Genomic DNA, 14,911 nt, shown 5'->3' on the forward strand with positions numbered 1-14,911 from the left:
ACACACATATCGTTGTGAGACTGCTTTATAACTAATGTAGGCACATCACTGAGAAAATGTGGACAAGTAAAACCAGAACCATGGTATTTTAACCTTGAGGAAGACACTGAGCTTGTTCAGCGGCCCACCATAGATGGTATTATACAGTGTGTTATATGGGGCTAATCAAAGAGTGTGTTATTAATGCAAGCCATCCTCCTCCGAGGATAACTCCCCCATGCAGCTGTTGTTGACAAAAACATGCTCAAGCTTAACCTGTGACAGTAAACAGAATTATGATGAGTACCTGTACAATGTCTCTCTCAGCGAGACGTCCTCTGGAGGACACTCTCACCTCGTCTCCATCCAGCTCCTCCATAGCTGAAAAGAGAGAAAGAGAGAGCATGACTCAATACTGGAGCCACCGGGGGAGAATTTAAAGAAGGCAAGGGATGTTCTTTCGTATTTCCAGCTAAACTTTGAGAATAACATGTAGAGTAAGAACACATATTCACCAGAGAAGGGTCCACCAAAAATACCATATCATAAACAAAAATGATGCACGATTACACTAAAGGTCAGAAAAGAAAAATGATGATGTCATGAGGAAAGCTCAAAAGCTTAACGTACAGCAGCGTTTATAGACAATAAAATTGCGCTCTGATGGAGTCCTTTTTCAAAAACAGCACCTGCACAACAATGTATGTCTGGAATCGCTCTGGCAAAGACACAAAACAGCCTGGATGTGTGGCGCTGCAATAATAAGGTGGCTGAGCACAACGTGAGGTCAAATCAACAAACAGACAGATTAAGGGGAACACCCAAACTGACAGCGTAATACTTAAAGTCACATGCTAGGAGATTAAAAACACTCAGAAATGGAGTACACAGACTAAAGACAGAGCAAATAACAAATAGAGACAAATAGGTCTAGCAATTAGATTCTAGCACACACACCCAGCCTAAAGACAAAGCAAATAACAAATAGAGGCAACACCACACACACACACACACACACACACACACACACACACACACACACACACACACCGACACACACACTTTCTAAGGTGCAATTAAGCCACTTGGATCTTGTGACACCCCAAACATTCTCTACCAATCCCTAGAAAATGAAGAGCCATTCAACACAATGATGAGGCGTTAATTCGTCATAGCCTGCTGAGCAGTAACAGAGTTATGCATACTGTGCCCCCCCCACCATTGAAAAGGTATTATCTTGTGTGCAAAATTCCTTCGCACTTGACTCCATTGAACCTTCCAGAAAGGAGAAGAGCACATTGGTGTTTTTGAAGTCTGTTTGAGTTCCATCAAGTTAGTTAAAATCCAGGGCCAAAATCAAATGCTGCCTTTCATACATTACCTCACACACATTAGAGACTTTACAATGTCAAGGTTGTGGGATTTATTTCATTCAACAATTCAAATGTATTCGGTGCACGAAGCCGCTGCTTTATGTGACTGGCTATCAAATTCTGCTCTGCTATATTTCTCATTGAAAGGAGCACAGTGGAGAATTTGACCTGGTGCCATGGTCTAATATCTTGTTGAGTAGGTCCTCTTATTATTAAAGGGATAAAAAAAAATGCACTGAAGATTTTTGTAAGGATACATGGGATGTGTATTGGTGAGAAGCATTAAATGTGACCAAGAAAGTTTTAACTGAATCATTGCATAAACTTCTTCCCAAACAGCAATGTCCAATCACAGGAAATCTCTAATAATACCTTTATACATGGTATTGTTTTGGATTCTACTTGTCTTCATGGTTTTAGACAGCTCTTGGGTTGTTTTAAGATGGCATTGAGAGACTGTCCTCCCAAGAAAACACGTGACTTTCACCCAGGACATTCCATAATATTTAAAAAACGTATAAATGGGACTCACATTTTTTTTAAATGTTATGGAACAAGTGGCAAAGGTTGGGTCAGTGGGCTGAGCTGGCACACGTATACTTAGATGTTTATGCCTTGATGCAGAAGTCCAGGGTTCGAGTTTGACCTGAGATGATGTCCTGCTCTCCCTTTCTCAGCTAGCTGTTCTGTAAAGTAATCTTTAAAAAATATAACGGAACAACAACACCTTGAGTATCTGGTGCCGAACAGAAAGTGAAGTAACGTTTGATTTTAACCACAAAACACATCAGGGCGGGCAGACAATCACGAATGCGGGAAAACAAACAAGGCAGGAAGTCCACCTGGACAATCAAACAAGACGTGAAAAATGAAAAGACTCTACAAAATGAAACACCAAACTAAACTCAGAACCATCATACCAAGACACTTTGGAAAAGTACTTTCTAACTCTCAATGACACTTTTTTGGTTAAAAAGGTGAAATACCAACCAAAACCAACCAACCATTAACGACCATTACATTCTGCAGGTGGACACAAACGTGATTTATGTTGAACGTTCATGTTTACTTATTTATATTAATTTATATATGAACAGTAGCTATTCCTCCTCTGGTCCCCATATTATATTTACAATAGCTCAATGAAAAAAAAAAGATGACAGAGGAGAGGAAGAAGTTGCACTCAATGAAAAGCAGTCACTTTATTTACATAATATAGAGGGTTAGTAGGTCGTCCGGCCTCACCAGTGTCACAGTCATGCAGTAGAGAGGCCTCTTAAACAGGGCTCGACAATAAGATTTGCCCGATTGCCCAGAGCAAGCTAGTACAGTATATCTACCAAATCGCAAGTGGAGGATTTAGCCTCGCCTTGCCAGACCTTCCCTATACAGCACTGTGGAGGAGGGTCTTGCTAGACCACAAAGCTTTCCAGGGTGGGAGGAAAACCTGCTCTGATTCATTGCCATTTCTTTTCTTGAAAACCACTTGAAAATATATGCTTTTCTCGCCTAAATTTTTACCCCGAAAAAAATGCTGCAGTTTCCACATACTTTGGCCCTCTGGGATGACCCTGAGTTCATTGGAAAGTTAACACTCTCAACTTGTTGTTTCTAGTGGCAGTGTGACACTAGGCCTTACTGACACAGAGCTACAGAGGTTAGAACACAGAATTTCTATTTCCGTCCAAGTAAATCATCTGAAAAATTAATAAAAAACACTACTGTAAGCATATCAAATGGGCTATATACGAAAATAGTACCCTAGCCACATGTCTCAACTTTGAAAAGAAAAAAACAAAACAAAAAAATAACTTATAAAATGGATTTTATATGAATGTATTTCTACAGATATGTCTGTGCGTTTTTCTTATTTCTTATTTCTAAAAAAGCCAAAAAAGTGCTAAATACAAAACTTTTGAAATACAAAAACACATCCACATCACTCACACATATACCTGAAAGAACTGCATGCATACAGTTATAGGAATAAGTAATCATAATTAGATGAAATGGTGAAATGCCATGAGAAGGCAATATTTTTTGCTTTGACCCAGCCTGAGCCATCATAGGGTTAATATTTCCTGGCCTTATTTGGTATCAATCAACTCGTCTTCTTATTAGCTACACAGCGATGCCAGTTTTATGACCTCTTTTTCTAACTGGTGGGAAAAACTTCCCACCAGTTTTTTCAATCATTCCCACGTGGGCCCAATGGGGACTGTGGGATTTGATTGGCTTGGCTCAGGGATATCTCAAGATACACTGATGCTATTGGCTGGGAACAAAGTTCAATGGAATCTGCAGACGCCAGAGATTCTAATGGTGTGTGGACGGAGTTTGTAACGTGCACACGGAAAAAGATACACGCGATCAAAACCGAGAAATGATGCACTATCTAGATTTCTGTACGTCAAAACTTGGCCAGAAACTACAAGATTGTGAGGGGACCAGATAATTATGGATTACAAGACTTGGATATTCTAATACGTTGGAGTGTTGACGATGTAGGAAAACAAGGTTTTTGGCGATCTTTCACCGCTGTGATTAAAGACACGAGGAGACAGGTAGGAAAACACACTCGATTAGACTCAAATCTTTCTGTCTTTCTTTACTTCAGAACGTGATTATAACCGCTGTAAGTCACCTTATTGCTTTGTCGATGGAATCAGGAGACTTTAAGCTTTCAAATGATGTATGGCATGAGCGGGTTTGTGACGGTTTAATGCTTGCAATTTATGAGGGAAGCCACCACTTCCTCAAACGGTCCCGGGACCGGGACCGTTGCTCATATCACGTTAAAGCAATAACTGAGCACTGGGCAGAGCCACGGCGTTGCTGCAAAATAGCCTCGGCAAGGAATATGTTTTGGTGGAACACGTGTACGTTCAAAAGTCTTAGTCGTGCAGCAGAAAACTGGAAACAGAGTCTCGCTAGCTGTCTAGATTTACCCTGCAGAGATCTAAGGGGCAGTTAACCATAGTCTTCATCAAATTGTACAGAGTTTACAGATACTTAATATCAATCTGAACCTGTCAGTGGCAAAACTAGCACTTTTATTTATTTTTATTATTATTATTATTATTATTGTTTTGCTACTGCAGACTGCAGCGATCTTACTTAATACTGGACCAATGTCAAAGACTGTTGTTCCCATCAGTCACTTAGACAGACACAAAAACATAGGAAAATAGGGTCCAGGTTGAAAAAAAAAAAAACAGTACCTACCCTTTAAAGTTGATCATCTCTGTGTTTGTTATGTAAGAGGCATCTCCACTGCATGTCTTTGACACTGACTGAACGTTGTTTTGTCTGTGGATAAAGTGATTTCTCGTCCTCTACACTCTCATGTTTACTCATGTTGACATTAAAATGATGGATCTGTTACTAAAAATAGAACACTCACCATCAAACTCAGCAGGTCCAACACCTACGATAATTATGGACAGGGGCAGTCCTGATGCCTGTGCAGGAGACGAAAGAAAATTAGTCCATATACCTAGTCCGTATGATTCAGTATTATGAGGATACATTAGGACATATAAGCTTTGGGTGAACAAACTTAAAAGAGTGATGAATTATTTTGGTGTAGTGAGCATCATCTTGCAGAACTAAATGATGATTTAAGCTTGTTAGTCATTTAATCTTAAAGGTGAAGCTATTACCTGAACCAATATCCAAAGTTTAGCATCAACAAATGGTAGTAGGACTTGTAAGATAATTAGGAGGGAGTTAAATAACAAATAACTTGATTTTTTTGAAAACAGGTTTTTGAAATAATTATTGACCTCTGCACAAAATTAAGATCAATCACAATTAGAGCAAAAATATGTTTTCTTCTAAAGGACTTGAATCTTGAAAAGAAACCATAGTTTTGCATTTTCACTTTATTTCGGAAGTATTAAATATCCCAGAATGCCGGGACTATACTGTATACTGCATAAAATATGAATGTGGTCTCCGTGACGTCACCCATAGGTTTCCTTCCCTACGACACATACACAATAAAGAGGAGACTGAGATGAACATCAGTAGCAGGAGTAAGTGAGAGAAAAGCACCGCTATCAATCAGTCTTTGCACATGTGTTTGTGTGTGTGTGTGTGTGTGTGTGTGTGTGTGTGCATGTGTGTGCGTGTGCGTGTGTTTGTGTTTACTCACATTGACCACAGCCTCTTTGGTCTGCACCATGTCAGATATCACTCCATCTGTGATCATCAGTAGGACAAAGTACTGAGATCCATCTGTAATCTCTGTTGCACAGCTGGGGAACGAACACGAACACACACACACACGCACGCACACGCACACACGCACACACGCACGCACACGCACACGCACACGCACACGCACACACACACAAAGATGAATGTACCCAGGTTAGAGGTTACATTCTGCTGGTGGACATGAACTGCAGACTACTAATGAAAACACAAAGCCCACCTGCCAAAACATATTCCCTAGTCAGTGGCCGAGGACTTTCTCTTCCAAAAGGTCATTTCAAGATTTTACCATTGAAGTTTAATTTATTACATTTCCCTGGAATTGTAACTTGTATGATTATCATGTGACAAATAACATGCAATCCATTTATCTCGGCACTCGGAAGCCGGGGCTGGCAATATTGCCACACCTGAGTTGAGCGCGTTCCATTACACTGCTCATTTTATTAAGGTCCCCTTCAGGTTCATAACTGTATCTAGAGGTTGTACCACAACAGGTTTGTGTGGTTTAATTTTCAAAAAACTTCAACGTCCAAGTACAAATGGATTGCACTATAAAACCAATTGATTGATTGATTGATAGATTGATTAAATGAAGCACAGAAACTTGTTTGTCTGACACTTTTACTCCCTGACGTTTTGTTTGCATCACCAAGTTACTTGCAGGGCCTCTTTATTTCTACTCTCTAGATTTTAAAATATATATGACTAAAATACTCCACTGATCACATCACCTGAGAGATGGCACCATTGCCATATTTTATTTATAAAGCCGTAGAGGGTAACCTTATTGCCTTTCCAATCTCCTTCCACTTACCAACAGCTGAATTTTGCTCCATTAGATGGCTCGACGAGGCACCCAGGTTTTCTTAAGAACTCGGTAGAACAGCTTTTTTCCTATTTTGCACGCTTGTCATTCGGAACCCTTCAGAACTCACTACAGCTAAATGATTGGTCTCCTTGGTAGAGTTCAAAGCTCTGGTAAAAAACACTAAAGAGTGTGTTACACCACTCAGACAGAGACGCTGATAGTAGTGTATAAAAGTTCAGTTTTATTCCCTTCAGAATAGGATTTATCACACAGCGAGTTCAGGAGTTCACTACCGCGGACACACAAACCGTGTTTCTTTCTTTTTCCCACGGCCTCAACTACCGCCTGAAAACGTGTCTTCTAACATTTTGCAGTATGTTGTAACAACAAATCACTACGCAGGTAGCCCCCCAGGGTGAAGAAATGCAGAACTTTTAATAACACTACATGTTTCAATGCATTACTAAACAGAATACAGATCAATTATGTAAACCAAACAAAATACTTTCAATAGGGGTATTTCCAGGTACTACAAGTGCAACTGCAAATCCTAAACAGAATTTTATATTATGTATGGGTTGTTTCTCGTCTGTTTTTCATTGTCCCTTGACTGATTTTGAAATGCTCTATTTTATAATTGTTGTAACCTTGTAATGGTTCAATATCTTGTCTAGGTCTGTCTTGAAAAAATGATTTTAATCTCAAGGGAGGTCCTGGGCAAATGAAAGTTATAAAAAGTTAAATTGGTATACTATAAGAGTTTCAAAGTGTTGTACCATTTGTCACCATTACACCAACAAAACCACAAGAGCATAACTGTAAGGAATGGATTCAATGGTGCTGTAAAGTAAGTGTCAAATGCCGATTAATTATCTACCACTACTAATTGTCTTACTATGTACAGGAGTAACCTATGCCAAGGAGCACATTGCAGCTAACTGCATTATCTCTGTGGTACCTTAACCATAAATCACATTTGAAAACCTTTATTATAACCCCACTATGCACATTTAACTTTGGGACCCCTGTGGTACCTTCTGATTTAAATGTAACAAAAAAGCTCAATTAAAATGACTCTGATCTCCTTCCACACACCATGGCAACCCCTTTGTTCTCGGAAGCCGTTTCCATGGCAGTCCACAGAGTCTAAAACCTCAACCTTTAATGACAGAGAAACCCTTCAAAAATAACAAGCACTGATTAAAAAAAAAGCATAAAGAAAACTGCATGATCTTGCTTCATGTTTTCCCCCAGTCTTTATTCCCTTTCTTGGGTTCAGTGAGAAAAACAAATGAATACTCATCTGGAATTATATCAAGCCAGAGCTGATATCTGGCAGTGTTTGAAAACGTAGATATGTGTGTGTGTGTGTGTGTGTGTGTCCTTCACCTGCTGTTCTGAGGGAAGGAGACAGGATCTACCAGTGACTTAGCTGTTCCACCTGGCTGAACATGACATTGATCCGTGAGTCTATGTTTCTGTGTGTGTGCTTTTGTGTGTGTGTGTGTGTGTGTGTGTGTGTGTGTGTTTGTGCGTGCGTTGGCAGTATTTGTGTGAATGTGTATGGGACTTCAGCCTTATGTTACGATTTGTGTGTGTTGGCACCTATTTCCTTCTTCTTCTTTTTTTCCCCGGTGGGTGATATATGCCTCTTGCTGCTCGACACAGTAGTGTCAAACACAGGGTGGGATAAAAAAACGGAGAATTGATAATTCAGTTCAGTGATATGTAAGCCAAAATGTCTAAAACTGCTGGTCTAACAAAAAGGTTTATCAATGTTTTTCCAGAAAAGCATGGACTTGTGGCAGTACCTGTGGCAGCAGAAGCTTTGCTTTTTTTAGCAACCTTTTATTAACCTTAAAACTTGCTATATCACGTAGGTTGTAGTTTGCAAAATGTAAAAATGAACAAAGATATCATCAGCTCATTCCGTTAGCTGGCCATTAGCTCATGTGTTTACTGCCCAGAGACAGAGGTAAAAAGAAGAGGGTGAGCAGCGCTAGCAGCTGGTTATGATTTATATTTAAGATCTAAGATTGGAATCATCTCCTTTCAACCACAAATCAAAAGGTTGAGATTTCAAAAGAAAGAAATAGTGCTCAAAACTATGGAGGTCAATCACCATCCAAAGTCATTAACCATTATACTATTTCAAAATGATCCATTTTGACCAAAGTTTTGAATCATTCATGAACTCACAAATTAAATTAAATGATGGAAAATCTGGTTTTAAGTCAAGACACATTACACACACTGTTAATGTTGATTATTGAAAACAGTAAAGATCACAAAGGCTGTAATACACTGTACATCCTGCCAGTGAGTATTTGTTTGTATGAAGATGACACAGTAATCTATCCAGTTGCCCCATGACAAAATCACTGACCTCCAGAATGCCTTCCACAAAACTGCAGTTATCATTTTACCAATTACCTAACCCTTATATGCCCTAGTATAGCTTTCTACAGAAAGCGTGCACATTGTTTAAGAAAGGAATATAACATTACTCTTAAGTGGGGTTTCTCCCTATAGCAAACTTTGAATGTTGTTGAATGACAAATTAGTTCCATACTCACATTAATAACCTTGTTACGAAATCTATGCCCTAATCTTGTTTTTTTAAATTCCCTTCAAAAAGCAATTGCAAACTTTCATTGATTGTCAGATGTGCAGTACTTTTGACAATTTCTCTGATACATGAATTAACTTCTGGATTCTAGATGTGAAATTAAATATTCAGATAAAAGAAATGCAAAATTAAGCCCCTTTTTTCTCTGATGCCACACTTTTAGCGATAAAAAAACATAGATTTTTAGCTGAAGGAATGCTAAAACCTTCTTAATCCTGCACATGTTGAGTTGCCCCCCCTGGTTAGAGTTAATAAATACATTTCTAATCTGGTGTAAAAGCTTCTTGTGAGTCATGTCACTAATAGGCTTGGATCAAAACCCGTTGCCAGTTTTTTGGAGCTCCCCGACTAAAATCCAGATCTGAGGCAAATTGCCGCTTGAGCGCAAGCTTGCATTTGCAACACGTGCCAAAGTTATTGTTGCACCTAGAGAAAACTGTAAACAGTAAAGACATGTGGAAACATGCATTTTAGTGTGCCAGCCTACAACATCCATTTACCCTTATTTTTTCTACTTCTCTGCTTTATCCCTTGTTTCTGGCGGACACCAATTTTTTGAACAAAACCTTCCTGTGTAGCGCATTGTATGATGTCATGTCCCTTGTCACTTATAGTGTTAGGAGACCAGACCAGAGATTCCTCCTGGTGAAAGATCTTGCAGTGTCAGTCATGTAGTGTGAAAACTACAACGGCTTCAAGACTGCAGTTGTGACTGACGACTTTTAAAGTCATGTCAGATAAACTCAGCTTATATCTCCAATATATAAACGTACACACAGGTATTTTCAGGTACTTACTTTGCCACTTTGTTAATAACAGGTGCAAAATTGGTGGGTCCATACAGCTGCACCGTCCTCAGGCTCTGGAAATATGCCTCCAGAACCCCCTCTATGCCCACACAGTTTGGATTCTCAGCGTCACCATTCTGCAACAAACAGCATACAGCCCACTAATGAAGTACACAGTGTACATTCACACATTCACTGTACAAACAATTATAATTAATTGGGCAATGCAACAACCAAGGAACATCATTCCATCCAAAGCACATAACTACAAAAATGAAGATAATTTTACACATCTTAGATATGTTGCTATGTTGAAAATATGTGATGATATATAAAAAAAGAATGTCAAAATTGAAGCAGCAGAGGCAATACTATTGACTAAAAGCAAAAGTTGGCTTACAACAGCCTAGCATCCATCAGTTTCTTACTGGTTGCCCTGATCCCTCGGAGGGATGCTAGGAGGAAGTGGAGGGGATGCTGGGAGATTCCAGCTGGCAAGCAGATGAGCCACCTCAGCGACAACTCCTGGTCCTAACCACACCATGCTATGGGTGGACTATTTGTGCGTGTGTCTTGTCTGTGTGAATTCATGTGTTTGTGTGTGCGTTAACATGTGTGTCTTACCAGTGGGAAACCGTGGGAGATTTTTCCATCAGGGGGCAGCTTAGCCCCAAAACCATAGGCAGGAAAGAGCTTGTCACTGTCGTAGTCCTGGATAATTTCACCTACAGCCTTCAGGGCCATGGCATATGCATTCATCTGGTAGGGACTCATATAATGAAGGGAGGTGGGCTGGGAGGGGTTACCTTGGAGGATGACACACACACACATACATTCACACACACACACACACACACACACACACACACACACACAAAAACAATACTATGTCTTGCTTCTTTTCTCTGTGTAGTTTTCCCCTGCAAAATACAATGTGCAATACAATGTCCCCGGTATAGCACAGGAGATGATTCATGCTAAGAATTCGTATATGCTTTATCTCCTTTCGACCACGCTTCACTAAAGACCTTTGAGCTTTTGTATTTTTAATTACTATAGTAAACTGAAGTAAACTAATGTAGTTCGTCAGTAAACTGATGAACTACATTAAGAATCGTGGCAAAGGAAGTCAAATTTGACACTTGCAGAAATGGATATTAAATCAAAGAGTCATGTAAATAGAATTATTATGGGGGAGTCATCAATAAATGGAATCATGTGCATGTCTTACACAATTGCTTCAATATTGTAAGCAGTAGAATCATTACACACATGCATACAGTACATTGCCAAATTTGACTAAATGACGATGCTGACTTCTCCCCTTGGAGAAGTCAGCATTGTCATGGTCTCTCCTCTATTATAGAAGTGCCCTGCTTTAAAGAGGCTTGAAAGGAGGGGGATGATTTGATTAGCCACAATAGATGCCAGCTCCTAACACACCTACTGATAATTTATTCCTCCTAATCCCATCTAGCTTCCAACAGCGCCACAGGTGTACCGCGCCTCTGGCCCTGAAAATACCAAACACATTCACCACACTCTGTGCACCTTGCACGGTCGACTGCACTTTCCATCATGTGAAAAAAAAGAGGCTAAATGTAACAATTTATTCAAGACAGAGTTGTCCCCAAAATGACATACACTGGTGTATCTGTCATAGAAAATGAGAAAGGTCATGTTACATTACAGAGGGAAAAAGGCGCAATTGCTTTTTACGCCCAAGTGTTTTCTGTCAGTGATAATTAAAAACACAAAACTCAAATAGTGTCATTTTAATAGCTTCACAAAGAGAAAATTACAACCAGTGATATGAATGGAAATCACACTGACAAAGTGGAGTGAGGTACACTGTCTGGCAGTCATGTTGCAGTCTTCATGTCTTGAACAACAATGTACTGCTAAATATATAACTCCAACTTTGCAAACAATACTAAAAATAATTGCTTTCCTCTGTGCCATTGAATTTGAGTGGAAACCAATTTCTGCAGCAAGGGCCAATTGTGTAATTTGTTGAATACAACTGCTTTGCAAATAACTGTAATACTGTTTAACTAAATCATATTTTTCAAGCTTTTTCAGGCTTTTAGTTTATTGCATCAGAAACCTAGATTTAGATCTAGTCGACTTTTCTCAGTATTTTACCCTATTGAACTGACATTACTGTGTTGAAAAAATAGGATTTCCTTTCACCATCTTACATATATATTTTCCTAGCATCTGAATAAGGTAACTAATAGATTGTGACACTATGTGTAAGATCAATAGAAAAAAGTGGGCCTAATCAGTTTCCCTGTGGTACATCAGTAGTATTCCACAAAGTCTTACTCTGGAACTGAGGTGAAAACTGAACTGAAATAGGTTAGGGAAGTGGGCTTGAGAGGCTGATGTACAACTGAAATGAACGTCATTTAATAAAGGTTTTAGAAGTATGTATCTTTTTCTAATGTGGTCATTGTAATCCCGTTAATGCATTGTCTTATAAACTTTGAATAGGACATGTGAAACAAAGGTAATAGATTAACCCAAGATTAAGTTGCAAGCTATCTGTAGTGCTTTGGCAGGTAAACAAAAGCTACACAATAAAAAAATACTAATTTATTTGGTGAAAACGCGGGGGAGGTGATTTTTTTGCCTGGAGCTAGACGAGTAGATTGATACTTATATTAAGCTTGAAAGCCAACAGGAAATTAGTTTGGCTTAGCAGAAAGACTGGAGGCAGGAGATACTGCTATTCTGGTGATGCCCAAAGCTCACACATACACCTACAAACACTTTTAAAGCTTACTGATTAAGACATATCTTGATGGTTTAATCCATACACAAACGGAATTGTGAAAATGACAATTGAAACTTTTAATATGAATAACCATTATCCCACAAGGCCAAACTATTCATTTACCATGGTAATGGAAGACAAAAGATTTGTTACTGGGAGTTCATATGGTGGTTCTGCAAGCTGGGAGGGTCTTGTTTTATATTTTAATGGTTGATCACATCTGGTCCAACTTTGTTTTGATTTAATGACAGGTAGACAATGAAGAGTTATAAAACTCACATGCACACCACAATAAATGAAAACAGATGTAAGAGATAGGCATGTATCTAAAACACACCAGTAAGTAACTTACCATTGGATGCTGTAAAGTCTATAGCCACTGTGAAGTTCAGTTGGGTTCTGTTGCAAAGAAAATGAGGAGAGGAAAACAACAAAGATCACACACTTCCATACACTTAGTACACACTGTATCTACAACACACATGCACACCAGCTCAATCAAGTGCAATGGAATCAGTTTACTGGTTCACTGGATAATCAGTATGACAGGACAATATTCCCTCCAATGTCATGAAGGCCTAATTGGGTAAAACAAATGGAGCCAGTAATTGAAAGTGAATAAACTGAATACATTAGGTATTTACAAATGAGATTAACCGATACAAACTTCCCCCAAAATGCACCCTTCAGTGCCTATTTGAATTCAATCTGATGCTCATAATAGAGCTTTTGGGATTTTAATTTAGTATCTTTGAAAAACTCCACATGCACGCACACGCAACCAAAATGCTGGCTATTGACACTCATTGTGAGGCTAATTATTGTTCCACTCACCCTCCTCGGATGAAATCCACAAAGGTATACTCTGACTCAACTTTGAAGGACAGCAGAGTTACCTGGTAAACAAACACACACACACACACACACACACACACACACACACACACAGAAAAGGGACCAGGGAAATGGGCCAGGTAGATGGTTGAAAAAAAGACAAACAGATGGCCAGACAGGAAGAGAGTCAGTTAGACTGAAACAGATGTAAGAGGTAATAGTACCTATATAAATAAATAACATGTAAAATACCAATAAAGAGAAAATAGGACATGGGAGAGGTGGGTGTACTCACCGTTCCAGAATTGATGTATTTCTTTTTTTTGCCTTTCTTCTTGGGATTCAAAACCTGCAGGTGATAGGCAAATATAATTTAGTGATTCATAGGGTACTTGTAAAACCACTTCATACCCTGGAATGATGTTTAATAATGAACATGAATAATTCAACACATTTCTAATACTGGAAGGGCATGAATTTAAACCGATATTATGTTTTATTTATTTATTATTTCTGCGTACATAGAGAGTAAAGGGAAAGATTTAAACCATTACAAATGTGACTATTACATTTTCTCTTCTACTTTAGGACAGATCATCATTATATATTTTTATATTATTTTTATCATTATCAATATATTTAAATGCTGCAGTAGTATTATGAATCGGTTTGCTCAGATCAATGTATTCCTCTGTACAGCAGGTTTTAATATTACCTTGTACCACATATCACATGAAAATTCATCTAGTCAGATTTCAATTAAAAAGTTTGTGCCCAAACGTTGGACTGAACCAATCAGCGTCCCGTGAGGAGCTACTGGCAGCAAGGCGTGGTATAGGTCAAAACAGTTTCCAATGACAGCTTCTTTTGATGGTTCTGTGTAACAAACCATCTAGCTTATTAGGTTAGTTTTAATAAGCTGTGGGCATTTATGAGGTTTAATTCCCAGCACAACTAGTACATTTTGTTTAAAATTACCACAGCCTTAAAAACCCTGAACATTTACTTGAACTCAAAATGTACTTAGAAATGCACCGTATTGACTCCCCTCATTAAAGTTCAATGAGATTACAGTTTTTCTCAATCGCTTTGGCACAGTGGTCGAATGACTATTAAACTAAGTCAAACTACATGACTATTTAAATTAATATTAGGTCAGTTGTTCACTTGACTTTAGTCATTTACAATTGTAAACCTTGCAGATTGAAATAGTTTGCATTCATTGGCTATTGCATTGCCTTGCTCTTCAATGCAGCTATACACATGTTTATTGTGTAAAACCCTACATGCAAAATTGAGCAACCAACAGACACACTAACCTGTCCCACACATATAATAGATACAACACATTATAGTTATGTGGTATTGTTGTGAAATGTGTCAGATGGATAGACTTTGGCTAGATTGGGAACAATTTACTGTAATTTCAATGTAGAGCAACCAAACAAAAATAGGGGACAGTTAAGGATATCAAAGCAGATTGTTGGAGGGGGGGGGGGG

General features: G+C 38.8%; 1 protein-coding gene across 2 annotated transcripts in view; it reads right to left on the minus strand.

The window, feature by feature from the left end:
* Positions 1-14,911, minus strand: part of LOC117947235 (copine-9-like) — a 79,609-nt gene that overhangs the window by 9,946 nt on the left and 54,752 nt on the right. For both annotated transcript variants that reach the window (XR_004657193.1, XM_034875931.1), the window contains exons 12-19: positions 13,707-13,760; positions 13,412-13,473; positions 12,930-12,976; positions 10,423-10,604; positions 9,808-9,935; positions 5,509-5,611; positions 4,756-4,813; positions 287-360 (exon numbers count right to left, since the gene is read on the minus strand). Coding sequence is in view for 1 of the 2 variants with exons in the window: in XM_034875931.1 (XP_034731822.1) it covers positions 287-360; positions 4,756-4,813; positions 5,509-5,611; positions 9,808-9,935; positions 10,423-10,604; positions 12,930-12,976; positions 13,412-13,473; positions 13,707-13,760 (708 nt within the window). In the remaining variant the exon portion in view is untranslated. The remainder of the gene's footprint in view (positions 1-286; positions 361-4,755; positions 4,814-5,508; positions 5,612-9,807; positions 9,936-10,422; positions 10,605-12,929; positions 12,977-13,411; positions 13,474-13,706; positions 13,761-14,911) is intronic.

Source organism: Etheostoma cragini, chromosome 7, assembly GCF_013103735.1.
Source record: "Etheostoma cragini isolate CJK2018 chromosome 7, CSU_Ecrag_1.0, whole genome shotgun sequence".
In the NCBI taxonomy this organism is placed as follows: Eukaryota; Metazoa; Chordata; class Actinopteri; order Perciformes; family Percidae; genus Etheostoma; species Etheostoma cragini.